This window comes from Carlito syrichta, unplaced genomic scaffold (genome assembly GCF_000164805.1).
Source record: "Carlito syrichta isolate Samal-C Ts95f unplaced genomic scaffold, Tarsius_syrichta-2.0.1 Scaffold301636, whole genome shotgun sequence".
Classification (NCBI taxonomy): Eukaryota; Metazoa; Chordata; class Mammalia; order Primates; family Tarsiidae; genus Carlito; species Carlito syrichta.
In genome coordinates, this window is record NW_007245732.1 from 630,862 (window position 1) to 657,271 (window position 26,410).

Sequence of the window (26,410 nt, forward strand, 5' to 3'; positions counted from 1 at the left end):
TCGCTTAATTGGAGAACTTACTGGGGTGTGTAAGTTCATTAAATCATATGTGCATCTGCTATGAGTAATTGAATGGAAATTGATGGTATGTTTGGCATATGCATGCCAAATAGTGATTCAGATTATTTTCTCATCAATTTTATATAATTTGTACCAGTTGGCTTTCAGAAGTATATATATGAGAAATAGCAGTTTTGCTTTTGTGCATCTGCCTATATTTTTAGCATAAGAAACAGATTTTCCATTAACATATATCAAAAGAGAAAATTCACATTTCAGGGATTTTTTAAATGAGCGATTTTTGTTAATATTTTTATTTAAAGAGCATGTAATTTTATATTATTACATTTAAAATAGAAAGAAGCACGGTATATATCTTAGGTTATGTCATTTGGCCTACATTTTAGAGAAATGACAGTTGCATTCATCTAAATCACATCATTTATATGAAGAAAAATAACAGATCAAAAGATGAGTAGGTCAAATATCTTATCTCTTTGATGAATCAGATTTGATTATACAATTTGAGAGGACTGAGGAGTCTAGAGACTGTAAATTACCACCGCAAGCTATACCTGTGATGGTGAGAGGCACAGTTCAGGTAATTATGTAAACATCGTCTGAAATGTAGCTGCATTCACACAATCACAGTTCATAAGTATCTATAGTCAGATGCTTTTGAAAAGTGCATATTTTTAAGCCTGCATTTTTTGGCTCTGTTGGAAAATAGGTCACCGTACATTATTTTAGTGTGCAGTGTCACAAATCAAGCTTACTGTGACCATTCATTCGTGTTCTTGTTTAGTGATGAGAACAATGCTGGATTCAGCCTAGAGCTGCCATGAAGTCAAGGTCTGCTCTGGAACCAGTGTGCATTCCCCTGAGAGGGGCTATTTTGTTTTTTTTCACTTCCTCCTTCCTGTTCATATGCTTATCATGGTCCACATCACACTGCTTCTCTGTGAGAACGCAGTGAGGTATTTACCTGACATGAGGCATATTGCCCACAATGAGTTAGTAATAAGGGTTACTTTAAACAAACAAAAATTAGAGCACATTCAATATTACCTCTCTACTAACATTACTATCACATGTATTCTGATTCTCTCTCTCTCTCTCTCGACTACAAAAGAAAAAGATGTAGATAGGCAAGGTGCAGAGTACAGGAATCATTTACACTTGGTACATAAGAGCCTATTAATCTGGGTAGTCATTATCACTTAAGAATATCTTGTCCAATGACTATTTATATATCTAATTCTGAATTGTACCCCACAACTTTAAAATAAAAAGAAAAAGAAAAAATAAAAGAAAGATAAGAAAAGAAAAGAAAAGAAATGGAAGGAAGGAAGGAAGGAAGGAAGGAAGGAAGGAAGGAAGGAAGGAAGGAAGGAAGGAAGGAAAGAAAGTCTTGTTTTAAGAGCATAAAAAGTTTATGGACCATGGGCCAGGGGTGTAAGCTGTGGATTCCTTTCCGACAAACTGCTTCTCTTTGTTCCTGCTCCATTTTCAGCCCATAAAGTATGCATTTCTCTTTGATATCAAGGTCTCCATGGTATATTTCCCTTGACTTTCATCCGCGATGTGTGTTGTGCAGTCTTCCAGGTTTCATTATCGTGGCTTACCTTAGTTTTCAGATTATACATCATTCTTGACTTCTGCTTGGTTTTTGACTTCCACCTAATGCAGGCATCTTTGGTGTGCATCCTTTTCTGCCTCTTCCTATAGCTATCCAAAGTTATACATGTAGACATACATGAATATAACTATGCTTGTTTTTAAAATAAAAATAAGTTTATCATTTTTATATGCTGCCATATATATTATACCAAAATTAATTTTTAACAATAATACACCATGGATTATCTTGCTAATAGGTGAAGTTCTAATTTAGCCTGTTAAACCTACCACTCTATTCCATGGTATATATTTAACCCTATCTCTGTGGATAGATATTTTGAGCTTATATATAATTGTCTCTATTGTTTTTGTAAACAATATTGCAGTAAACTGTATGATGAAGATTTGAAAATAAAGTTGTAAAAGAAATTATAAACATGGCATGTACTAAATATCTATTAAAATTGGCCACACTTGTGTGATGTTTAGAATTGGAATCACACAACATGTATTGCTGGATCTCTGGATCCAAAATCTATAATTGGAATTTTTTTTACGTGAATGTAGTCTCAGTTCTTTGTCTCTGGGTTGTGGTTCCCTGTTGTTCCCATTGGTTACCACATTACTATGGGATTTTTATTTTTTGAGTTGGAGTCTCACTCCGTCGCCCAGACTGGAGTGCAGTGGCATGCTCCCGGCCACCACAGCCTCGACCCACAGGGCTTCAGCGATCCTTCCGCCTCAGCCTTATGAGAATTACAGGCATGCGCTACCATGCCCAGCTAATTTTGATTTATTGTAGAGATTGGGTTGCGCCAAGTTGCCCGGGTGGGTCTCGAACCTACGGCTCAGGCAATCCACTCACCTCGGCCTCCCAAAGTGCTGGGATTACAGGCTGAGCCACCGAGCCTGGCACTATGGGATTCTTAAAAGCAAAGTACACAGTAGTGGAAAGTGGGCAGACTGGAGAATGTGTGGGAGAAGAAACTCTGAGTTACCAAGAGTGAACTGTCTGATAAGAAACAGGGAAGATAAGTTTGACAGTTAACAAAAGCTGAAACTATGGAAAATCCTTGAATACTGGAGTAGAAGGAAGATCTTCATAGCCATTAATATCATTCTGACTTTTGCTTTCTTCCAACTTTTGCTAGAAAATTTTTATCTCTTGAGTTTTATCTATTCAAATCCCACCCATCCTTCAAAACTCCAAATAATTCTAATTCCTCTGGAAGCTGTAAAACCTGGTACATAAAATCATGGGCTCTGAAGTAAAAGATGCCTGTATAGTCCACCATTTAGTAGGTAGGACTTCTGAGTATGCTTCAAGTCTCACAACTGTAGTTCTTCATTGAGGTTAGCTCTTCAGTGCAGGAGAAGTTCAGGAAGAGCCTGTGGGATAGATGATAGGATCTGGATTATGTAGCCTTCTTACTAACAAAATGAAAAAAGAACTGCACAAAAATGAAGACTATGGCTTAAAATGAGCCCATTATTGATATTGTAGCCTAACATTTCTAAATAACTGTTAAAAACAGGTGAGATGATTTTGTGAGACTTCAGCATTTCAGTTGTGAATTCCGATAGTAACATACACTGCTGAGAGAAATTTTCTCAACTATGAAGTATTCAGTAGACAAAATGACATAAAAACAGAATGGTCTAAATTTTATTTAATGTGTAGCCATGAATGAATATAGAAGTAGAGCTGTGTTTATGGGAAATTCTCAAGCAAAAAATAAGCATAGTGTAAAAGGAGGGAAACTAAGAGAAGTTACCATTACCAAAATGTTCTTGAGTGGTTTTTTGATAGCTCATCCAGATTGTTGTTGCTTATCCTTCAATGCCAGATCATGGAGAGGAGTTCAGGCAGAAGCTATAGGTGGAGGACTAAGAGGAAGGAATGAGGAAAACAAGAGTCAACAGTTGACTGTTCTGCTTGACACCGTGACAGCTGGCCTCTGCGTAACTGGACTGCATGATACAGAATCGTGCTAATGGCACTTCTTAGCCATACATCAGTGCTAGGTCTATTGGAAACTACAGATCCAGACCAAAGATTGTTAGGCCCAAATTGAGGCTCGAAAGGAAAAGACTGTCTTAAATGTGAACCAGCCTTCTGTTTGCTTTGCCAGCAACAAATGTCTTCTGCTGTTTTCATTACTAGACTCTGATTTTTTTGGCAGCTGATTCTAAATCCTTTCCCTGAAATTAGTGGCTTTTGGCAATAGACAGGAAATAAATTAAAAACAGTATTAAAATATCCATCCCTTGGGAAAAGAAGTTGAAACTTGAAAAATCAGAAGTATAATAATTCTAAAACTTGGAGCCAGGAGCACGGAGCACAGCCAGGCAGGCGCCTAGTACAGGAGCCACCGTTTGAAGACACGGTCCATACTTTGTTCTTTGTGACCTTCCAATCACATGCCTGGTACTTCGTTGGCTTTAATGCATACACATTGAAAAGGTTGACCACAGCTGTGTCATGGGAATAAGAATAGTCTATAGCATTGTGACAACTGACAGCCCAAATCAGCAAGTGAAAGTTAATTTTGGTGAAACTAAGGACATTTTGAGCTGGCACAGTTACTATTGAATGGGGAAGGGAGACAGCAATAAAATAAAATGTTCTAAAAAATATTGCTGTTGGTGATACCAGACATTCAGACATAAAGAGAATACCCCATGTTTAAGACAAATATATGACTTCTGATATTGTGAAAGGAGGCATTGGACTGATGACTAAGACAAGCCCTATAAACACCAAACCAATGAAAGGCATGATTTCAGCCTTTGTTTAAAATCATTCTTTTTTTGTGTCCACTCACACAAATTTGTTCTATTTCTTTTTTTCTGAAACCCAGAATCTGAGTGCAAATTTATTTATGGATAAGTGGTATTGTTCTGGGGTTGTACCATCTAAATGACCTGGCTGAATGCAGCCTGTGTCCCAGTCATCCCTTCTGTAACCAGGGGTCAGGATTGTTTTAGGTCAAATAACGTTGTTTAAACTGCCCAGCTTTACTTGTCTAGAATGGCTATGTCTGCATGTCAACATGTACCCAGTCAATGGGTTAAGCATTTTACATTATTTCATTTATCCCTCAAAAGAACCCTTATGATAGATGTGGTAGTCTTTTACAAATGAGACCTTCAAAGCAAAGAGTAGGTAAAAAAAAACTACTTGTCCCAATTCTCACAGCTAGTAGCTGGTGCGATCAAATTGTAGTGTCTCTCAAAGCTAGTGCTCTTGGTGATAAGACTTCTATTGCACTGGGCTCATTGCTTTAATTAGAATTGGATCATAAATAATCTCTTGCCTCGTTTTTTGCGTTCTGTTCATAGGCCTGTCTCCCCTACAATATTTAAACATGTTAAGGACTGGAATGTCCTTTGTCATCTTGATTTTTAGCCTGTCTGTGATGACGATGATCTCATCCTACAAAAATTTCGGCTCTGCAAAGCAGACTTTCTCACTATCTTTTTACTCAGTTTTCAACTCCGGTGAAATCCAACAGCTGCTACTACCTTAACCACCAGCAGCTTCTCTGTCCTCATCCTGTGCCTCACCTCCTGTTCTCCCTCTGATCTTTGAGCTGTAGTTCCAGCACCTAATTATGCTTAGTAGCTGGATTTCCCATTTCTTATTTTATAGACTTTTGATATATTTTTGGTGTGTGCTTTACATTTCATCAATTTGCTACATTGGAACATCATTTTAACACTGATTTCAAAAAAATATTCAATTTTTAGTGTCCCAATGTGAGATATTTCCATCTGCATATATGTGTATGGACTAGATCCAAGGGCAAAATTTTGTTGAGACTTGATGCTTCTATATATCTTTTTATATATGTAGAATTGTATAATAAGTAGTTTAATTGCACTCTAAATCTACCCAGATATTAATTAGTTTTTCTGTGGAATTCAGATGACTTTTAACATAGGAACTTAGTGAATAGCTATCACCTTAAGAATTCTTTTTTTTTTTGAGTTAGGATCTCACCCTGTTGCCTACACTAGAATGCTAGAATGCAGTGACACAGTCACAGCTCACTGCAGCCTAAACCTCCTGGGCTCAGGAGATCTTTCTGCCTCAGCCTCCTTTGTAACTGGGTTTACAGACATACATGCCCAGCTAACTTTTTATTTTATTTTTTGTAGTGATAAAATCATGCAGTGCTGCCTAGGCTGATCTCTAACTCCTGAAATCAAGCAATCCTCCTGCCTTGGCCTCCCAAAATGTTGGGATTATAGGTGTGAGCCACTGTGCTTGGTCAAGAATTCACTTTTTAAGTGAACAAGGTAGAAAAAGTTTCAAAAAAAGGCAGAAGGGAATGCAAATCTATTTCAGGAAAGTATTTTGGAGATGATAGGGATCTACTTGTGTTTTTCTAACAACTCTCAAAATTGCAGTTTAATCTTCAGTTCACCAGGAAAGTATCCAATAATTTTTTAATAAAATTGTCTTTGTAATCAGATTCCTATACCTTTAATGGTGTATTGTTTATCTTCAATTATTAATACCATTCAGTGTTCAATGTAAATACATTTTTCCTTTGTCTTTTAATAAAAAATGAACATAAGTGGAAGAACTTCAGGCACTGAAAACATGCATCGGATAAGGACCGTGTGTTGAAATATGCAAAAAGTGTATTGAGTTTTTTGATGCAGAAATTGACCTGGTTTCAGTGTACTATCATGAGAATAGTCACAAGCTAGAGAGTTTCTGTTATGTGGTACTACAATTGCTATTAACTTTGTAACAGTGACTCATATTCCTATAAGTCTTTGGATATTGCTTAGGCATTTTACTGATCAGAATCTTCTTATTTTGTTAAATTCCCTCTGACTTAAATTTTTGATTACTTAATTTAGTAACTTTTTAACCTTTTGGGAATCTCAGATCACTCTGATAATCTAGAAAACAGAGATTTCCTTCTTCACAACAGTGTACATATACACAGACACCAAAACTAGCATAAAATTTTATCACATTCAAGGATTGTTGAACCCCTTGAAGACCCATTAAAGTGTTTCAAAGATCTTAATGGCAACCAATGTGTTTTCACCATGCAACATGATAATATATATTTTAAAAAATTTTAACTTTAAAGATGTAGGGTCCAATTCAGGGTTAGGTATACAAATGTCCATTATGCAGGTACCCTTGTTGATGAGGTGTGCCCTCCTCCCGTGGCAGTTTCCCACTACTGCCAATCCCTTTCTTGCAGTTTTATGATAATTGTTCAAGGTCCATTTATGAGTGAGAACATGTGGTACTCAGTTCTTTCTTTCTGCAACAGATCACTCAGTAGTATAGACTCTAAGTCCATCCAAGTTACTGCAAAGTTCATAATTTTATCCTTCTTTATGATTGTATAATATTTCATCATGTATACATACCACATTTTTTTAGCCAGTCCTCTTTCGATGGGCAGCACGGTTGTTTCCATGTTTTGCTATTGTGCATAATGCTGCAATAAACATGCATGTGCAGGTATCTTTTTCATAGAGTGATTTAAGTTCCTTCGGGTATACTCCCAGCAGGGGGATTGCAGGGTCATACTCCACCTAACAACCAAGGAATATACATTCTTTTCATTACCACATGAAACATATTTTAAGATTGTTCACATCCTCAGCCATAAATCAAGCATAAACAAATTTCATAAGATTGAAGTACTGCCATGCAGCTTCTTAGACCACAGTGGAATAAAAATAAATAACAACACCAACAAAGTTCCCCCCAAACCCACAAAGACGTGGACACTAGACAGCATGATGCTGAACAACTCCTGAGTCAACACAGAAATCAAAACAGAAATTAAAAGAATCCTAGAAACAAATGAAAATGAAGAAACATCTTACCAAAATCTCTGGGATGCCATGGTAATATTCTTTTTAGGTCAAATCTCTATAAGGATGTTGAGTTGTATCAAATGCTTTGTGGATCAAAATGTAGTGTAAATAAGTGAATAAATGAAATCAAAGACAGGTTATAAAACTTTCCAGACAAATAGACACCTGCACATAAAAAAGGTATACACTCTCAATGTTTCTTTCCCAACCTGTGGTAAATGAGTCATGTTGCTGAGGCAATGTATCATCTGTATTTTATTAAACTAGACTAAATCATATCCATTTAAAAAATTTTAAATATCCTAGCAATAGTGTTATTGATCCTTAGGTTTTAAAGTGATAAATCAAGTATTTGTGCATCCTTTTGGCTGATTTTTACCCAGGGAAATTAGAATTTTTAAAAATGGTGTTCTCTGTAGCATATTCAACATTAAAATTCAGAAAATGTCCTTAATGTTTAAGCCCCTTTATTCTCAGAGAAGACAATATTGTTATAGTTTAATCTGTTTATTTATTAGCTTTTATAGTTGCCACTATACATTTCTCATCACTTTCAAATTTCTTGGTCTATAATTATGTTTCTCACCAAACTGAGAGATGTGAGTACTTTACATGTTTGATTAAAATGCATTAAAAACCTTATGTTCCTTTAGCACAAGATATCATGTGTCAAAATATAATTCTCAAAATGTTACATGTAATTCTCATATAAATAGTTACTAAGCACATGTCAAGATATCATTTAGCTCAACCAGCAGGATGGTAAATGATAAAGCCATTTCAAAAAAGAGGAATATATGTATAATATATGCAGTTTAATCTTCAGTTCATCAGGAAAGTATTCATTTGCTTTCTTAATAAAATTACCTTTTTAATAAGATTTATATACCTTTAATGATGTATTGTTTTTCCTCAATTATTTAGACTGTTCAGCTCTCAGTGTAAATACATTTTTCTTTTGTCTTTTAATAAAAAACGAGCATAAGTAGTAGAACTTCAGGCACTGAAAACAAGCTTTAGAGAAGGACCATGGTTGAAATATGCAAAAAGTTTATTGAGTTTTTCGATGCAGAAGTTGACCTGATATCATGAGAATAGCCACAAGATATATATATATATCCATCCATAGCAATGTTGGTTCTATATTCATAAATACAACTTTTAATAGCATTCCTGAAAAACTAGTTTTAACTTCATCAATTATTGAATTAATAGAATTCATTCATATTAAAAACCACATACATCCAAGATTTCTAGTAGTAGAATGACTCCCATTTGCCACGGCAATTTTAGGTTCTTTCACATACATCATCAGACTCACCTGAAAGATCTGCAAAACACTTTGCTGGGTTCCCTAGCGCTTCTGTAGACCTAGATAGGGCCTGAACACCTGTGTTTTTAATGAGTTTCCAACTGCTACTGCTGTTCCAGGGAGCATACTTTGAGAACCACTGATTTTAGCATGGGCTTTGTCTAAGGATCAAGTGAGGCAGCAGGGAGTAGTGATACACCCCAAAGAATGTCTTTGCAAACCTGACTGACTCTCTCATTACTTCTCCTGTGTCATTTGTTTCCTTCTCCTGTCTCCTTTGTACACACAAGCATCAGTTGCCACGTCTATATGACTGCCAGTACAGCGGCACTCCAGTGATGCTCCCTATATGGGAACATCTCAAATCCTGAGTAAGGGTCTAGCTCTCAGTCTTTGGCCGATTTCTGTCATTGATTTCAATTGTACTGCAAACCAGAGCTAGAATGCTCCAAATTAAGTATTGTAAACTAGAACATTTTAAAATTTTCTTTCAGTTTTCATTGGCAGAGCTTCTCTTAAAAGGGAAAATCTTTAATGTTTTAAAGTTTAGAATCCTAAAGAGATCATCCTTTCAATTTTCAATCTGCCGGTTGTCTAGTCTGTTCTGCAGATGTAGTCTTAATTCCTTATAAGAAATAAAAGCTTCAGAGACTCTAAGAATGTTTGGGGACTGAGAGTAATATTAAGTCAGGAAACAAACTGCTCCTGGCATCTCTTGGAAGAGCAGCTTTCAAAGACTGGCATATCTAAAGCCAGGCTTTCTGAGGTCATGGGTGAAGAGGGTAAACGAGAGTTGGAATGAGGAGGAAACTAAGTACATGCCTGCCTCAGGAGTTTGACAGGGCAAGGAAGGAGAGATTAGGAAAACTGTCAACAAAAGCAGCAGGATCAGCTGAGGGGAATTTATTTTAGGGGGAGAGAGAACCTTTGAAAACAGAAGACTCAATGAGTTCAAGGGTGGGAGAGTAGATTTTAATAATGTTACAGTATTAACAGAGGAATGTTAAATAAATGTTAAAGTATTAACAGAGGAATGTTAAATAAATGTTAAAGTATTAACAGAGGAAGGTAGTCCAGAGGCTATATTAAGTGGTTAGCTTTGGAGACGAGCTACATATTTTTTGTCTAAGCCTAGAGGAAAGAATGAGGTTGCTTATCTTAGATGGTCTTCATGTGAAATAGTAGAGGGATAACTGGGGTTTTAGAAGTGAGAAACCCAGAGAATGCTAAGGCAGATAATTACCTGCAGGTTGAGCCAGTGTTGGACAGAATGATGTTGTCTTAGGGCAGCCTGGCACTACTTTTTCTCCTTGTCTACTACTCTGTAGTACAGTGGTGAAGACTGAGGATGGAGAGGACTTCAGCATGTGAGGATGATTTTCTTTGTTTCCATGTAGATGAATGACCCCTGCAATGGATGGCTTCTTGTTTTACTCACGTACTAGAGGAACTATGTGACCAGTACTATATTTGAATCTTTCTTATTCTGTGACGATGTTTTAGACTTATGTAGAGAACTAAAATGTCAATGACAGTTGGCTGTCACTAGCTCCTTGGCTTAACAAAAGGAAAAAAATAAAAGAAATTCCTCAAGGGAAATGAAGGTCCCAAGTTAGATAATTCATAAATGCTTAGTAGAATAATTGAAAAACTCCTGGAAATTTTATGAGGGAGTTATTCTTCAAAGTTTTATGTGAAATATTTTCAAAGCAGAGCCCTTGTTTCTGTTTCTAGGGGAAAAAAATGTGATTTAGTCTTCTCACCAGTGCTTTGTTTAGGAAAGGATGGCCAATCCTGGAAATAGGTGATATGGCAGAATGTCCCAAATGGAGCCACTAGAATGTGTGTGTCTCTTTCCAGGACCATGAAACCTCCTTCCCCAGGGCTCTCTCAGCTCAGAGGCTCTCTCCTCGGTGGTGCTTCCTAGATGGTGAGTGTTTCTGCATTTCTTGGAGGGGTTGGGGAGGTTGCAGAGCAAGGTACTGATGGGTAGAGTGGACTCTAGTTTTCCAGAAGATTATTCAGAAGACTTCCATGACTCCATGTGACTGGCATTTGCATCTCAAGCTCCTTTTCCTGTAGTCATTTCCCTCAAAGCAAGTTAGTCAACGCAGGCTGAACTCAGCACCCTCAAGCTGATGTTTTGCTTCCATCAGCCCCCTTTTCCTAAAACCTATTGAGTGCTTACTTTAGCTTAATGAATGCCAGTACAGTTGCTGGATTCTATAAGAATAGAGTGGGTACTAATTTCTATGTTGTTTGTATGTTGAGATCTTTCGTATTATTTTTACGAGACCATCATTTCGTATAAAGTATACATTTTTGCAAAAAGGGTAGAAAATTTCAGTTGTGTTTAAATCTGCCTGCTCAGCATGGCATGCTACGTGCTTAAGAGGTTAGTTATTTTATGATTGTTTAATGAGTCCATTTTTCATCTCAAACATCTCTCTCCCAGATGTAACTTAATGCTCTGCTTCCATCCTATTCCCGTATTGCAATGCGTTTTCTCCTCTGTCCATTCTTGCTCTGCACCACCCCATGTATCTACTATCCATCCTCTCCCTTATCCATGTGAAGATGTAGTTCTCATCGTAGACCTCATTTGTTAATCTCTGTGTGCATTTGAGAGGACATAGGCATGGATATGAGTATGACAGGATGTGTGAGTGTATGAACAATATTATGAAGGCAGTGCCCTGTGTCTCTGTATGAGAGCCAACCACATAAATCATGGTGCTGGTTTTCATTAATGGTTCATCAACTGTCTCTGAGAATCTTCCTTTAGCTTCTTTAATCCTGAATCACAAAGGAACAATTTACATTTAAGACAATTATGAAAATACTTATGTTCTATCTAAAGTCTTAGATAAAACTGTAAGTGTGAATAGTAGTCTTAACCCAGATATTAGGTTTACTCTATAGTTTTATTAGAAACCTTTAAAAGGCGATTGTTGTCATGGTTTAAAAGACAAAGTAGGGTAACTCTCTCCAAGGCAGGTTTTACTCTAGTCTTACTTTTTAGGAGCAAGACCCATTACTGACTTGTTTCTTAGCTCATTTCTCTTTGGGAAGAAGCTGCTCATTAAATATTTGTGAGTTTTAAATGATTACTTGTATTTTGAGTTTTTCTCTCTTGTGCTTTTTTTTCTTTCCTTTTTCTTTTTCTTTTTTTTTTTGAGTTGGAGTCTCACTCTGTTGCCCAGGCTGGAGTGCAGTGATATGCTCACGGCCATCCCAGTGCCGACCTGCTGGGCTCAGGTGATCCTTCCGCCTCAGCCTTCCTTGTGCTTTCTTTCATAGGAAATCTACTTGTAATATTTGTGTTTCATTAGATAGATTTAAGTGAGGAAAAACATAATTCTTTTTATCTTTTTTTGAGTTGGAGTCTTACTCTTGTTGCCCTGGCTGGAGTGCAGTGACATGCTCACGACCACTGCAGCCTTGACCTGCTGGTCTCAGGCAATCCTTCCACCTCAGCCTTCCAAGTAGCTGGAACCACAGACGCATGCCACTATGCCCAGCTAGTTTTTGTGATTTATTGTAGAGATGAGGTCTCACTAAGTTGCCCAGGCTGGTCTCGAATAATCAAAATAATTTCTAGAAACTCAAAATTAGGTATTTGGAATTTTTTTTCCCTTAAAATTATAGATGCAGTCCAATCCCTGTTAGGAAATGCTTAAAATATCTATCTAGTCTCTCTCTCTCTCTCTCTCTCTCTCTCTCTCTCTCTTCTATCTGGCTGTCTGCCTGCCTGTCTTGGCTTTCTTCAGACATGACTCTAAGGATGCAGTTTGAAGGTGAAGTGATTCACGTAAGACCAGATGGGTTCCCTGCCTGAGTCTTCCAGCTGTTTTCTAAAATGGAAGCACTTCCTCAGAAAGTCCATCTAAATACAGCTTTATTTACTTGATAAATACATATCGAATCCTAGCTCTGCTTAAGATCCCATGGTAACTTTGGGAGATATAAAAGAATAAACGGAACGGAGACCTTTAAAGAGGCAGGTCTCTTAGTCTCATAGTTATCTGTGAAGATAGTTTCTCTATAAAGTTTAAATAAAATGTAAATGTGCATGAAGATAGGAACAATACATTCTGTCTGGGCTAGGTTAGTTGGAACTGAGGAAGTTTTCCCAGAAGCAGAAGTATTTGAGTTGATCCTTTAAAAACAAATAAGATTTAACTGGCAGAAGCAGCGGGAAGGACTTTCTAAGCCTTGGAATAGCAGTGGCAGAGGCATCAGTGCTGAGTTAGGGACTGGCCAGTAGTCTAGCACAGCTGCAATCTAAGGCTTCTGACTCGCATAGTAGAAGAGAAGATTATAAGTTTGGTGCCAAATCATAGAACATCCTGAATGCCAAATGCATTTTTTTTTCCCTAGCAACTTCTGCTGATCGCTTTTATCGAATAGACAGATCTCAGGTAAGTGCTCTTTGACCTACTTATGAAAGTGAAAAATGTTCAAGTTAATATATGTTATTAGTAGTTCGTTTTATACATTTTTGTAACCAAAACACTGAAATGCCTACAAATTTTGGAATGGTATTCATAAGCTAAGCTGGGCACCCCATATTTGTCTTCACATGGTTTATGAGTTATGAACTCAACAAGGCATGGCTTGACCTTGCAAATGAATACAGAAAATGACTTGACTTGTAGGTATTATTCCCAGCCTGCACTTCACATTTACATTCACACAGGTGCCTTTACTTCGTCTTAGCCAGATGTTATGCCTTCTTAAGCTCATTTCTGGTTAGCGAGTTTGAGGCCCCAAGTGTATTTCTAGACTGCTTAGTTTCATCAATCTCCAGAGTTCAGTAATGAGGAAAAAATGCTTTTGCCCGGGGTTGACAGTCTTCTCACTGTCTGAATTCTCCTAGGAAAATAAAAGTATAATATTGAGCCCCATGATAAAGTCAGTTGTTAACCATTCCACTTAGTTTTGACCAGAGCCTAAGGGCAGAAGTCCCAGCTTCATCCACTCCTGCTGGATCAAGTAGCACATGGGCGTGTTTCTTCTTTGATGGTATGTGGGAAAAGAGGAGGCAAGACCATTTCCAGTTATATCCACCATAATCCTGGTCTACTGGAAAACTTGAATCAGGGAACTGCTCTCTCTCTCTGTTGCCCACTGCCAGCCACAGCGTTGCTTCAGGAGGACTGCCTGCTGTTCAAGTCTTCTGACAGTATGCTGTGATCATGTGACATGTTGCATGGGCTTCATTATTCCTACACCAAGAGGGCTTTGTTTTGTTATTTTGCAGATGGTGGATTAGAGCACCTTTTCAGTCACCTGATACTTATTTCTCTTCCTTAGGAACATTTGCACTTTGTGATGGAGATTTCTCAAGATGAGATTTTTATTCTGGACCCAGATATGGTGTCACAGCCAGTGGGGACACCTCCGGGCATGCCTGATCTGGTGGTAGAGCAAGCCTCAGGGTGAGTGTTCCCCTCCTTGCAGCTTCCCGGGGTGAGACCAGCCACAGGAAACACTGGCTCCCAGGATGAGGCTGGCCACGGGGGAATGTCACTTCCCAGTGGCCACAAATGACCATGGTTCCCAGTGTGAGGTTAGCCACAGGTGACACTGGTTCCCAGTGTGAGGCTGGCCACAAGTGACCTGGTTCCCAGTGTGAGGCCAGCCACAGGTGACACTGGTTCCTAGTGTGAGGCTGGCTGCAGTTGATGTCCATGTATGGTTGGGCTTTGGGCTTGACATTCTAATGACATGGAACGATTTCAAAAGTAGACTTTCTTGTTCCCTTTGAGTGGGGTGGAATAGATTCCATTGTAAGTCTGTCTCACAAATGATTGTGGAGAAATATTCTTTCCCAACCAGCTTTGTTCCATGACTGAGCCTTCTTTACCATCACACGAACACCTCCTGACAACCCTGGAGTCCTTGCATTTGTGCATATACATGTGCAGTGATTCTATTACTCAAAGGAAAACTCGACACAGGTGATGCAACAGCTGTTCACCTCTTCCTCCTCCTCCTCCTCTTCTCCTTCACTATTTCAGGCTGCCCAAGATGAATAGGTTTTTTTTTTTTTGAGTTGGAGTCACACTCGGTCACCCAAACTGGAGTGCAGTGGCCGCTCCTGGCCACTGCAGCCTCGTCTGCTGGGCTCCAGTGATCTTTCCGCCTCAGCCTTCCGAGTAACCGTAATTACAGGCGCGCGCTACCACGCCCAGCTGATTTTATGATTTATTGTAGAGATGAGGTCTTGCTGCCCAGGTGGGTCTCAAACCTGCGGGTTGAGGCAATCCACTCACCTCAGCCTCCCAAAGGTGCGGAATTACAGGCTGAGCCACCGAGCCCGGCTGATGGATAGGTTTTATAATAAGAACTGTGACATATCAAGCACTTGTTAGGAGCCATGCACTGTGCCTCTCTGTATCCCCACCACCACACCATAGTGACTTGAACACCTCATAGTGACTTAGTCACCTTAAGCGCTCTGTGCTTAAGTCTTCATTTGCAATATGCAGAAAATAATAATACTCAGAGAATTGCTTGAAGATGATATAGATTGATACAGGTAAAACACTTAAAATAGTTACTGGCATTTGATAGACATTCAATAATTATGTTATTAAAATAATACTCATCATTATTTCACAAGAACCTTGCAAATTTTTTGCTGCTATTATCCTAAGTTCATAGACAAGAAAATTGAGACATAGAGGGGTATGTTACTCACCCAGTATTGCACAGAGAATAAATAGAAAACCTGAGATTTAGTACCAGGTTATCTGGTGTCAAAGCCCATGCTAACCACCACCTTGCACCACCAAACTATTATTCATATTGTTACTTCAACAATACAAAAATATTTACTTAGAGCTTTTTGTGTTCCAGGTACTGGTGAAAGCAGCTGGGGAACAATAGTAGAAAAATAAAAAAAGATAGGAATCCGTGCCCTTGTAAAGTATAATGAATATCGGTGGTTTATTTGTATATGGGGGCTAAAGAGCTGAAATAAGGATTGCTCTAGAAAGTACACACAGAGTACCCAAATAACAAATGAAAATTGTGTGCACATACTCCTACAATATACACAGGCATATTTACTTGGGGTGTCCCTCCTTTTTGTCTCCTTCTTTTCACTTGATTCACTTTATTAGTCTTTTGCTGCAATTTGTATCTCCAACTCAGCCAGGGTCAACTGATGTCCATGATGTGTACTGAGTCTGTGGGGGACTGAGAGAGGCATAAGTGGTCATGAAAACAGACGCAGGCTGTGCTCAGGACAGAGACCATGACCAGGACTGTTCTGGCATGAGGGAAAGATTGACAGGCCTAAGGAGTGGCCTGATGTAACCCTGGAAGCCCTGTAGTAGAGAAGGCCACCTTTGCAGGTCATGTACTAGGCACATCAGTTGGGAAAGCAGGTGTGAAACCATGCTCTACTGCAGAAGCAACAGGTGTTGAAGTCTGGGTATTCTTCCACCCAACAGACCCAGTCTCTAGCTCTTGGTCTGGGAAGAAGTGGACTCACTCTGCCAAGTCACCCTGGTTGGTCTGTGTCCTCTCAGTTATTCTCTCCATGACACATAATGGCCCAAAGGAATGACTTTGGGCCAGGTAGACCTCTGTGAGCTCTAGCTCCAAAAGTAAAGTAGCTTGAAAATCCACTAGAACTTGAATCAGTCTCTGCTATTTCTTGTCAGTTATACCCTCTGGTAATAAACCAGGAACAGGGAAGCAATGAGGAAGGATAGGCTTTGTTATTTTTGAATCTGCATTTTTTCCAGTTTCCTTACTTCTTACTTCTTGTTCATGTCATATTTAAAATGACTTAATTTTGAAATCATCTGAAGAAAGGGCAGCATCACACAAATAGTTCATGATTGTTGAGATAAATAAATGAAATAGTAAATGTGAAGTACTTGGTAAATGCCCCATAAAGATTAATCTTTCTTCTCATACTTAGAGACAAGAAAGCATCTTGGGAGAGTGTAGACGGAGTCATGTGACTGACTTTGAATCATCACTGTCTGGTGCCCTTCTTTCTCCCAGGATGTCAGACTGGTGGAACCCTGCTCTGCGGAGACGCATGCTGAGTGACAGTGGTCTGGGAACCATAGCTCCCTATTGTGAGGACTCAGACATGAAAGATCTCAGCCACTCCCATGTGCTACAGTAAGAACGCTCTCGCTCTTCCTTTCCTCTGTGCTGCTGTGCTTGCTGGGTGAGGATTAAACGTGGACTGTCCACCAGAGTCTAGGGGGCAGGGTCTTCTTTCCAGGGGTGCTCAGGTTGTCTTGTGTAGGTGTCACTCTGTGGTTGAACATTTCATTCACCTTGCTCACTTTTATCTGCCCCAAACTCCTGATAGAGTTCTAGCTCCCATTCCGTCTGCTCCTAAGCCATCTTGAGCTCTTGCATATGGGTCTATAGCTGCTTTAAACCTCACCAGTGTTTTTGTACAGTGATGTCAAAATCAACATTTTTGTTTAAAATGTGCATTATATCATTATTTTAGGGATTTCTCGTCATTTCTGATTGATCTGCACTTAGTAACTATCAGTTTTCATGGTCATTTATACTACTTTAGCTCTTAAATACACTAGAGCAATTGACTCTTAAAAAAAATTCTGCAAAATCACTTTGAAAACAAAGTAACATTCAAACTTTTACCTTTAGCCTTTGAGTCCAGAATTTACCAGATGTCCCTGTTTGCCGCATCAGAAAGACATGTATGAGAGTGATCATGAGTCATTTGGAAGTGACACGTGGTTTCTTTTTTGCTTTTCATTTGTGTACATTTTGACTTGCTGTTTCGTGTGTCCACAGTCCTGAGCCTGTGCATGTGTGCTATATGTAATATTTTCATGTGGTTTCTTGGCTGAAGTAGGGTGATGCCTGTGTTGTGGTTGCAGTCTCTATAGGCGAGCAGTACAGTGTTTGTTCATGGATCAGGTGGTAGGTGTGTTTCCTTCTGAGGCACGACTATGGTCAGGAAGTAGGATACATGCTAAAGTTCTACAGCAGCATTAAAATCTTTGTGCCCAGTGAATCCTCCTGCCATTCCTCCTGGCAGGAGTAAGTTCTAAGAGCAGTCTGTGGTCGCGGGTATACTCATGTGCCCCCTCCTCTTTAATTTCAGGCCAATCACTCCGTCTCAGAGGTTATACAAGTCCAGTACAACACACAAAATTAAGCTGGTTTCCAGTCTACCCCAGGTCTTAACAAATAGTGACAATGGCCTTGTAACCACCTGGTCTTATTTTGACAGAATAACTAGATTACTAATATTCTTAGAGGCCTAAGGTTAACTAAAGGGACAAGACAGTCCTTTGTTTCTAAAGAAAGACCAGAAGCAATTTCAGTATGACAAAGGGGAAAAAATGAGAATTTGGGAGCTAATTATTTTATTGGTAAATGTTCTAGTCAGACACCCTGAGGGCAAAAGGAGACTTCATTTTAATTGCTTCTCTGTATTACTCTTTGTGTGAAGAGGGGAAAGGAGAAAAATGAATTACTATGGCTTTTTTTTTTTTTTTTTAATTAAACCATGTTGTTAGTTTCTGATGGCATTTTGATTGCTTACAACTCGGTGTTTCTCCATTTTCTTTTACATACAAACTTGAGGCTTGTGAACCATGGTGAGTCAGCCACCCGAGGATGGCTAAAAAAGTGGCCATCTATCAGTGGGCAGACTTATTGGAAAATCTGAGTTTTAATTAGCTGCAAAAATAGAAATTAAGCCTAGGCAAACCAGATGAGTGTTTTAGTTGTGCTTGCATAGTCTGTTTCCAAAAAGTAGAATATGAGCTCAGTTTAGTTTTCTGTGTCCTGATTTTTCTGTATATAAAATACTGATACATATATATATAGTGATAAATGAAGCAATTGCATGTAAGATAGTAGATATTCTGCCAAGAATTACAAATAAAACTTACCACCTTATATAACTGCCAAGTTCTTAACACCCTATGTCAAAATCAACCTTTTTATTTAAGATTTGGGTTAATTTTTGATTGATCTTCGCTTGGCAGCTATCAGTTTTCATGGTCATTTATACTATTTTAGCTCTTAAGTGCACTAGAGTAGTTGACTCGTTTAAAAAAAAATTCTGCAAAATCACTTTGAAAATAAAGTAACATTAAAGCATTCACTCCTAGCCTTTGAGTCTCTCTAGCAGAATATCCAGACATTGTGGAACAGACAAGTCATCCTCATCAGGCTCTGTCTGAGCCCCTGTCTCACAGAAGACACCCACATAATAAAATGGTTGTTTTAAATTACTTACAAATTAAACAATGCTAAACTAAATGTCTTATCCCAACCTTTTCATTAATTCTTTAACTTATTTTTTTCTTATGGTATCCATTAATTTTTTTAGGAAGAACATCTTTTTTATTTCCTTTAGAGATCATCTCTGATACAAATAGATATAATTGCATTTATGGAAACGTCTAGTAAGGTTAGTACTAGCTACTGTTGATGAAATACTTCCCACCTGCTTTGCACCATGATTAAATTATCTTTAATTCTTCCAGCAACTTTTACATTTAGCCATTGCTTAATAGATGAGTAAACTGAGGCACACAGAGGGTAAAATGTTTATCTCAGGTCACTCAGGATAGCAAGCATGGATGGCTTGGCCTGAGGTTGGTTTAACTTCTGACTCTGTGCTTTTTTTCTTTTGCTTCACTATATTCACAAAGTGACTGTGAGGCAGTGTGCCCAAGACCCAGGACCACGGAAGGATTTGCTTTGGTTTCTATTTTTTTGTAACATTTGTAAAGGGAAAAATTCTACAACATAAGTGTACTATGCGTATAAATTAAATATACAACTGCAAACTTATCCAAAATGGCTTAGAATTGATTTTAGAGCATTTTTTTTTGCTCTAAAAAAGAGATTGACACAAAAAATAATGGTGGTAGACTTTAATTTTAAAATTATTAAATATATATTAAATACACTCCAATCTCTACAGGTACACAAATTACATAGAAGATATGCATGTACCAACTACCCTCATTTAGCACGTTTTTGTTTTGCTATATTTTCATTGTTCTTTCTTTCAATCCATAAGAAACATAGAGTAGTATAGAATATATACTATTGTTTTATGATTTTGTTTTGTATTGTACAAGTTGAGCATCCCTAATTAGAAAATCTGCAGTTCAAAATGCTCCAAAATCAAAACTGCTTGAACGCTGTCATGGCATGTGAAGGAAACACCCAGCAGAGCATTTTGGATTTCAGATGTCTGGATTTGGGATGCTAAACTGGTAAGTATAATGCAAATATTCCAAAATCCAAAAAAAATTTCAAATCTGAAACACTTCTGATCTCAAGCATTTTAGATAAGGGGTACTCAAATGTTCAACCTGTATTTTTGAAATAATTTGTTGTTTTCTGGTTCACATAATGCATATACTTATGGAACTTATCATTTCACTCAACATCATATTTTTGAAATTATTCTTCTATCTTGATATTGATTTCTATTATCTTATTATTTTTAAAAGTGCAGCAAACATCATGGTATATATGTCCTTCTGTGATACAGAGTATATATGCAGTTTCAACTTTACTTTTATCGCAAAATTCACTTTCCCACCAGGGATATTGAGGAATCAGTACAAGACAAGGGCCTGAAGACTCTTTGTAATATTCTAGGTAGGGTTGGCATCTGTTGCTTTCAGCATTAAAGCCCCAGTCACTTGGAGATAAGAAAAGCGCAATTTTGACCTCCCATTGACAGCATAAAAACCCACCATATAAAGAGGAATCAGAAGAGAACTATCAATTCTTAGAACTGAAAGTACCAGAATTTTCAGGACACTGTCAAAGTGGTATTCATAGGATCATTGATGACTCTAAACTCATTTATCAAGGAGAAAATGTGTACGAATAAGCAAAGTATTCAGTTTGATAAACTAGAAAAAGAATTTCAGAGGAAAGAACAAAGAAACAAGAGAGAAGAATATTAAAGGTCTTCGAAGACAGACATCAATGGCAACAAGGATAGAACAAACAAAATAGATAGTTAACCAAGAATTAAATTTTTTAAAAATGGACTCTTTGAAAAAGTAAAGAAGAGAAAATTCTGAAAAGACTTTCTTTTTTTTTTTTTTTTTTTAGTCTATGAGAAACGGAAAGTAGTAGAGATGCACTTCCGCCCTGGCACCCAGGCCGCTTCTGTGCCAGGCTCCCCTTTCCCCTTCAATTCTAACCCTCCCCAGGGATTTCTCATAGTTTTAAACTTTAGTTTCTTAAATACATCAACCTTCAGGGAGAGAGAGGGAATGCATACACAGCACAGGATGAATTAGATTCTATCATTCCTGGAAGTGGTGCATTTATATTAAATGTTTCCACTTAGAAACATTATGATTTTTAGAAAGATATATACATGCCCACATATATATAGGTCCCCTAGGAGGGATTATAATTCCAAAGAAGGTTGTAGAACATGCATACCATCTTCAAAGCTTGTGAACATTGTAAAAAGTATTTAAGAACCAATTTGAAATAAATGGGTGAGAGGTGACTGACTCACATTATTGCTGCTAGGATCATAGTCAACTTGTCTTTAAGTTAAAAACAAAATGTTTTTAATGTCTAAGAAAGTTCCATTTAAAGTAACATGACACTCGAAACATGTTTGCCCTTATTGTTAATTGTAGTACCACTGTTAGTGACAAGACTGTGTTTCATTTGGCAGAAGATTAATAAGGAGGGATTTACTTAAATTTTAGCAGACTTGATCTGTCTGAGTCATAAGGAAGAACTTCGTACTTTAGGGTCTATGAGATAAGAAAACAGGCACTGGATAAGAATGCTGATACATTCTTTTCAAGTTTCTTTGAGAAAAGGACAGACTCACCTCTGAGTCAGTTGGGTTAAGGGTAGGCAGGTAAAGGGACAGGGAAATACTGCTTTAGTTTATAAATCAGATTAACCTTTTCCCAGTTTTTAGATTTTGTGGTTTATAAGAAACCCCCGAATTGACTGAAAGGAACGTACTTTTTCTCAGAAACTTCGAGTCCTAAGTCTGAAAGAAGTAAGATGGACTGTCACACAAGTAAAACTATCTTGCCACTAGAAGGACCCAGGGGAGCCAGTGTAGTGAACCTCGAGGGGCAGATATTCAACCCAAATATCTACCTCTAGTTGGGTATCTGTTATCTGATCAGCTAAGCAAAGCTAATGGGATTCTATGCGAGGCAGAGTGTTTCTGTCTCTAATAAGAGATAATGTTCTCAAGGATTGAACTCTAATGTATGAGGTCTGATTTATGATTTCATTTAGATTTTAAGAAACAGGTTGAATTGTTCAGTCAATCATTTATTGAGCAAAGCATATTGGGCACCTTCAGTGCCTATAGTTAGGCACTAAAGGTGTAAAATTAAATTTGAAATAATTATTGCCTTGAAGAGAGTATATTCAAAGGGGGAAATATTACATAAACCAATTGGTACAGTTCCTGCTGATAAGTGCTATAAGGGCTATATGCGTAGAGTGCTCTGGGAAAAGAGGAAAATAGAATTTGCTGCTTTCTTTTAGATTTCACTTATTTATTTTTACTTGAGAAGAATCAGTATTTAAAGAATTAATGAAAATGTTAGCCTCAAAGAAAAAAATAGACTTTTTAAGAGTTCTATGTGTATTTCCTTCAGTTTTTGAATGTGAATAGTATTTGGTTTTCCTCATTATATAAGCCAAAAATGCCCCTCAAATAATGAAAAACACAATGACAGTTTAACATCACTATACCTTATGGGTACTTAAGGAGACTTGTACCTCTTAGAAATAATTAAAGGATATCCAAAATAGTAGTTTAAACGGAAAATTTGGCCTTTTTAGTATAGTCTACAATTCTGAATCTCTCTATCAAGAAGATGGCCCTGAAACTTCCCCCATTCTGAAAGCTCACATGTTTTGGACTGATTATGGGATAGATAACTTCATTCCCTTCTGATCCTCAACTATTTCCTTTATTCAATTTCTTCTGGGAACATTAGGTTATGGCCTGACCCTAATAAAAAGGGTAATTGTACTTATTGTCAAAGCTCCAGGCTCTCAACAGGAAGACAGACTATTGAGCAGCAATTCTGGTTTTGGAATTATCCTTTAAGCATCACAATCAGATAAGAGGAAGAAAATTAATCTTCTTAGTGGGAGGCAGGTTTTGCTAGACTATATCTTAGAGATGAAATCAGTGCTGTCAGGATGGAGATAGTCCCTGGCATCTGTTTCACCCAGATAGTTGGTCCCATCCCTACTTAACGTTGACATCCCCACTTACCTTTGACTGGTCTCAATCTTGCTGATTCTGGAGAATCACTCCAGCTGGAGAAGTGCAGGATAACTGACACGTGTCATCCTTTCTTCTTCTTTTTACTCCTGACTTTTTATTCCTCAAGTTGTTACTCTATTTAGCCAAGCACATGATAACACTCCATTCCTATATGTATGAACACATTTAATAAGAGATTTTGCTGTGTGTGTGTGTGTGTGTGTTTTTTTTTTTTATAATAGTTTCCCAATCTGTTATGCATAGGGAGGGCCTAAACCACTTTGGGAAATGGAGTCACTTTTCCGTTTCCAAGTGCAGTTAGTGGAAGAGCCAGAATAGAATTCCCTATGTGCCACATCTTGTTTTGACCAACATTGAAAGAGAAAAACAAACATACTTTACTATAAACATCCATTTTATTTAAAGTGGTACCAGGAAAATCTAGTCTTCCATTTTTTTGAGTTCCAAGTTTTGCCAATGATTACAGCATGAGGAAATACTATTAAGTGGCTTTCTTTTTTCATTTGTGAAAGCAGATGGCCTTACCTATGCACACTTCAGAAATACCAGGAATGTGAGGGAAAGTTGAGAGGCTCCCTCTCTAAGACATATGAGCTCCCTAGATGACCTGACTGTGCATTTCTCACTGTGTCTCCAACACTTTGCCCCTTGCCTGGAATTGTAGGCTTTGGGTGAGTAGATGGATACTAACTATTAGAGAGAAGGTGCTCCATCAGGCCAAAATAGATGTGTTTATTTGTATTACTACAGTAAACCTGGTGCTAATCACAGCGATTGCAACAAACTAGTATATAAAATGTTGAATGTTTTTGTTAGGCTGTGGAGTCCATGTGCATCTCAAATTTTAATATGGATATAATTGATTCAGAAAATTCATAGGTCATAGTAATAAGGATGGACTTGAATTAGAGAGATGTGGATTTTTCACAAGTGAGGAAGTGAGGGGTGACTATGACAGGTTATAGCACTCTTGGTGAACACAGTGCAGGTAGGCTGGCAAGGAAGAATTGTGTCAACAAGGCTGTGCAGGGAGATGGCCCCTATGTTATATCTCTAGATAACTGTGGTTATATCAGGGACCTTTAGTCCTTCAGGAGGTTTTCATGTTCTTTGAATGGAAAGGAGGATGCCTTGGTACGTGGGAAACCATTAACTCATAAAAACTTATGGATAGAACAGAATCCCAGAACTTCCTCAGGATTTCCAGCAAAAGGAGACAAGACCAAGCTGGATCAGTAGGGAATATGGTGACACTATTTGCAGAAAAGCTGTCTTTTTATTGAGTTACTGAACAGGCTGGGCGTGGTAGAAAGGGACTCTCAGGGTATTATCAGGGTCTTAAAAAAAAAAAAAAAACCAAGGAGATTTATCCCTTCTTCCAACAACACATTCTGTCTTCAGGGGTTGAGGAAAGCTGGTAGGAAGGTGCCAGAGCCTTCTGTGACAAACCACTTCTTCATTATCCAAAACTGGGAGGGTGATAACTTTACCTTCCTCTGTGCTTATAAGTTACAATTTTGGCCAGCCAATATGGAAAAGGCTTGTCTGCAGCAGCTGTGCCAAGAATGAGGAAGACTTGTGTGCACAGCTGTCCTGTGTCTCTGGGAGCAACTCTGTGCTGGCAGCAGGGTCTCTATGCCATCCGTTTTTGCGCAGTTGGCCTCTCTTCCCTAATTCAATCACCAGATCTTCTATAAGGGCCAGGTGGTGACAGTTGGATGTTGAAATCTCATCAGTTTGATAAATTAAGTAGGGATATAAGGTAGGATGGACAGTATCCAAGCTAAGACAAGCTGGCATCGATGCAAGGGGAGTTAGTTCTATGAAATGATGGTACTTCTCCCATTACGGGCCCAGTTTTTCTAAGTGCTGCATCAAAATTGAGCCAGAAGTAATACTAATCCCCAAGCATATTAGGAAAATGTCCTTGCTATCAGGAAAGTGTGCACAGTTTCTGAGGACAACTGTGATTTTTCCTTCCTTTCTGAGAGGGGACAGATGTCAAAGGTTGTCAGTCACTAAGTCATCCTTCCTTAGAGTCCACACCCTGTCAAGTCCAGGTTCTCAGGACAGTGACTGTCACCAGACTTCCATGATAGGTTTTGGCAACAGCAGGAAATATGAGAGGCAAATCTTCCTTCCCACTGATTGTTGCTTAATAAGTTGAAGGGTACCAGTCAGGAGGGAAGCTAAAGGTTTATGATAAAAGAGGAGGCTTTAGTGTCTACCATATATTACTTTGGCACTTTTACCTGTGACATGAAGAGTTTCTGCATGTAAGTCCTCCCCCAGACCACTGATCTTGGAATAACCCTTCAAAGTCTGTCCTCAAGCTTTTCTTTTTTCTGAGCATCACTGAGGAATCAGTTCACTACTGGCTTGCCCTGACCTCTTTCCTGCCTCCCCAGCTCCACAGAGACAGGCAGAGCCCCCAGGGAATACAGGTGAGGAAGTGTCTAACCTAGGAAAGCAAGGTATTCCTCTTGGCCTCAGTTTACATCTTCTTGTTGTGCTGTTTGCCCTGTTTATTCAGAGTCCAGTATTTTGGGGTCCAGAAGTCTGTTTCAAGGTTTTGGCTGCTTTCTGATAACCTCCTCTCCTTCCTACTGCTCACTTCCAAAATAACCTGTCTGTTCTTTGTTTCTTTCTCAAACTTTCACCAAGACACTTGTTTTCTCAGTGTGTCTACCTTAGGTGAATAATTTGATTAAACGAATCTAAAGTATGAAAGACTGGCCGCTTTGAAATCCTTCCAAAGATACTTGCCTGTGAGTCTCAGGTTGGAGGTATTTTGACCAGTCATTGCTTTTCACATGCAAGATGGTGTGAGGGCTGTGAGAGGGATGCCATGTTGCACTGGAAATGGTGGTGAAGGAGGAGTTATGTAGGATGTCGACCTTCTTTAATGTACCCTTGGGGTCTTCTGAACCCGTAACTCTGAGGAGACTAGAACAAGAGATTATTGCTATAATGTGGAGATGCTACTTATTTGGAATTCAGGGAGATGGAGACCACATTTTCCCTTGTTTCCTTTTTTTTTGAGTTGGAGTCTCACTCCATTGCCCAGTCTGGAGTGCAGTGGCACACTCACAGTCCCCTCAGTGTCGACCTGCTAGGCTCCAGCAATCCTTCTACCTCAGCCTTCCAAATAGTCAGAACTTCAGGCGTGTGCTGCCACACCCAGCTAATTTATTTATTTATTTATTGTAGAGACGAGGCCTTGCCATGTTTCCTGGGGTGGTCTCGAACCCACGAGCAATCCAGGCAATCCACTCAGTCTCCCAAATTGCTGGGATTACAGATTAAGCCACCGAGTCCCACTGTTTTCCCTT

The 26,410-nt window shown here is 38.5% G+C and overlaps 1 protein-coding gene across 1 annotated transcript in view; it reads left to right on the top strand.

Moving 5' to 3' along the window:
- DGKI (diacylglycerol kinase iota) overlaps positions 1-26,410 on the top strand; it is a 237,482-nt gene that overhangs the window by 151,701 nt on the left and 59,371 nt on the right. The window contains exons 17-20 of the mRNA XM_021710904.1: positions 10,652-10,721; positions 13,172-13,212; positions 14,108-14,232; positions 16,817-16,939. Coding sequence (XP_021566579.1) covers positions 10,652-10,721; positions 13,172-13,212; positions 14,108-14,232; positions 16,817-16,939 — 359 coding nt within the window. The remainder of the gene's footprint in view (positions 1-10,651; positions 10,722-13,171; positions 13,213-14,107; positions 14,233-16,816; positions 16,940-26,410) is intronic.